This window comes from Chiloscyllium plagiosum, chromosome 27, assembly GCF_004010195.1.
Source record: "Chiloscyllium plagiosum isolate BGI_BamShark_2017 chromosome 27, ASM401019v2, whole genome shotgun sequence".
In the NCBI taxonomy this organism is placed as follows: Eukaryota; Metazoa; Chordata; class Chondrichthyes; order Orectolobiformes; family Hemiscylliidae; genus Chiloscyllium; species Chiloscyllium plagiosum.
Window position 1 is genome coordinate 42381303 of NC_057736.1, and position 2856 is coordinate 42384158.

The 2856-nt window shown below is 50.1% G+C and overlaps 1 protein-coding gene and 1 long non-coding RNA gene across 5 annotated transcripts in view; one reads left to right on the plus strand and one right to left on the minus strand.

The window, feature by feature from the left end:
- The window catches only part of map7d1a (MAP7 domain containing 1a), a 205093-nt gene that overhangs the window by 140203 nt on the left and 62034 nt on the right, over nt 1–2856 (minus strand). Inside the window, exon 1 of one of the 4 annotated variants that reach the window (XM_043717934.1) lies at nt 1753–1922. The exons of the other annotated variants lie outside the window; for them this stretch is intronic. Coding sequence (XP_043573869.1) covers nt 1753–1789 — 37 coding nt within the window. The 5' untranslated portion in view covers nt 1790–1922. Of the gene's footprint in view, nt 1–1752; nt 1923–2856 lie in introns of those variants that run through there. 4 annotated transcript variants of the gene reach the window in all.
- Nucleotides 2173–2856, plus strand: part of LOC122563747 — a 17092-nt gene continuing 16408 nt past the window's right edge. The window contains exon 1 of the long non-coding RNA XR_006315708.1: nt 2173–2497. This is a non-coding gene — a long non-coding RNA (uncharacterized LOC122563747). The remainder of the gene's footprint in view (nt 2498–2856) is intronic.

Sequence of the window (2856 nt, forward strand, 5' to 3'; positions counted from 1 at the left end):
AATTGAACCCGGGTCTCTGGTGCTGTGAGGCAGCAGTGCTAACCACCGTGACCAGAACTGATCCTAAGCTCACAAATAAGAAACTGCAGATACGGGAAATCTGAACTAAACCCAGAAATTGCTGGAAAATTTCAATATGATTGATGGAGAGGGAAATAAGAGTTCACATTTTAGACCAATTTCCTTTCATCAGAGCCTGGTCTACAGGATATCTCTAACATGTTCTGGTTGGTAATTCTAACTTATTTCGTTTCTGTTATTCTAGAGCGAACAGTGCTCTTCATTTATACTCAATCCACATCACCATACTACAGCATCAGTTAGTGATGCAGGTCCCTGACAGCCAGTGCAGGCCAGCTGTAATGACCCAGAATCCCTGTTGACCTTGAGGTCACACTGAACCCAAAGAAAAATTGACATTATAGTTCCAGGTCACACACTGGATAACCCATAGCAATGAATGGGGGATTTATTTTGGGAAAATGTTTTCCCTCCTCTTGAAAACATCAATGATCCCACAATCGTTATCCAAACAAACTCCGAGAATGGGATGAGGAGATTGTCAAAGGGGAAGGGTCTGCACAGACACCACAGTGGACATGGACGGAAGGGAGGGGAAAAGGGAGGAGGGGAGGGGGAGTGAGAAAAGGTGAGGGGAGGGGAGGAAAAGTGGGAGAAAGGGGAGGTTGTGGGGGCACAGGGGGAAGATAGGAAGGACTGAGGGGAGGGCAGGAGAGAGCAAGAGGAGAAACAATCAACCTTTGTTGGTTTCCCTGCGCTGGTGACTGAGATTAAATCACCCAGATCTTCCGAAAATGAAGTGGAGAGCCGCAAGAGGCTGGAACCTCTCTGTTTGAGATTCCAGATACACAGACAGGGAATATGAAAGGTGTGAACTATTTAACTGGGCAGGGTAATAATGAGACCCTCTGCGTCTCCCCTTCTCTCTGGTACAGATGGTGGTGTCAACTGGGAATAGCTCACCATGTGGCCTCACGGTGCAGGAGTAGACTGGGCCCTTATCCCCATCAAACACACACACACAGACTCATGTACAGACTCACAGAGTCACACACAGACATATACACAGAGACACAGTCTCACAGACATAGAGACACACACACTCACAGACACACACACAGAGACACAAACACACAGAGATAGAGGCACAGATGCAGACACACAGGCACAAACACAGGGAGAGTGACACACACAGGCAGAAACACACAGTGAGGGCTCTGCAGCACAGCAGAGGATTAACCCCCATTCACCCCCACCACAAAGACACTGAAGGCAGTGGGGGGTCTCTGTCCCTCAGAATAAGACCTCCCTCCCCCAGCCCGGGGCCGGGAGCCGGGCAGATTCCGATGCGGTGACCTGTGAAGTGTGAGCAGACAGGGGGAGGGTGGGGCGGCACTGGGAGCCAGACTGGGAGAGCAATGGGAATGAGAACCATTCAGTGAGAGAGAGAGAGAGAGAGAGAGGCAGCGCCGAGCTCAGAAAATCACTGCAACTCTCATCGCAATCTCAGTACAATGCATCTGCAAATGCGCACGTCCCTCTCCCAGAGAGAGAGAGAGAGAGGCTGAATTCAACCCAGCTCTGAGTCCCTCTCTCTCTGGATTATGTCAAAGGAAATGTTTCCGCCCCGGGATCCGCTAGCAATTAAAATAGAAAACAGTTTCTGTTCACGCCACATAGAGACGGGAAGATTGCAAGAGGCTGAGGGGTTGGATCTGATCAGAGACTTACACTGAGGCGGGCTGCAAGCAGGCTGCTGGCTTTCCATGGCTGGTCGGCTACAAGAGTCTTCACACAGTCCCGCTCGGAGCCTGGATCATTTTTTAAAACAAAAATCCCCACCCGAGAATCCGATCGATCTTGAGAGAGGGACCCACACCTCTCAGTCAGTCTCCACTCCCCCTCCGACAAGAGCCAAATAAAAAGTGTGGGATGTCAAAAGATTTTGCAACTCAACTTTCTCCTCCCCCTGCCTGTGTGTAATGCTGCAGGGACTGCATCGGTCTCCAATCCAACCGCAGCAGAAGCGAAAGGGGAGAGAGAAAAAAACTTGGCCAGGGCACTAGATAATGGATCTCTCCCCCCCAGCACCCACCCCCTTCGCCTTTTTTTATTTAAACCAACACAGAGCGAGACTGAGCCAGTCAGACAGCGGCTGCACGACAGGAGCATTCATCAATCACTCTCTGCATTTGTGTGAGCCCTCCCTCCTCCTCTGTCCATCTGCATACCGCAGCTCTGCCCCTGAGGAGGGGGGTAGGGAGGGACATCTCTCTGATTCCCCCCCACCCACACCGCCTTGTGAGTGAGCCAGACCCTCTCCTCACCCCCCCTAGCCCTGGGTGATTGGGTCATTCTGGTCCTGGCCTCACATTTCAGGGGGTTTGGGTGTGAAATTCTTTTGGACTCAGCGAGGAAGGATTTCCGTTTCGGAGCCTGGGACCTCCCCAGTGCCTGAAATCCATGTCAATACAGGGTTTGTATTTGATTAAAAGTCAAATTCCAATGTTTTGTTTGTTTCTTTGATATGTAACTGTACGGAACAGCGTTTGAGAATGTGTATATAAATACAAAGCGTTTTTTTAATGAATAAGATATATTTTTGAAATTTAAAAATATTGGATGAATCACCCTGGGTACACAGACAGTGAAGAGTCAGACTGACTCTTGTTCACAGCCCCTCTCCTACTGTCTCCCTCTCACTCTCTCTCTCTCATCTACCCTCTCCCTCGCTCTCCTCCCCCTCCCCCTCTCTCTCCTCTCCCCCTCCTCTCCCATTGTGATAGTGACTGAGAAGGAGTGGAAACTGGTGACAGGGTTTTAATCAGAGACTGG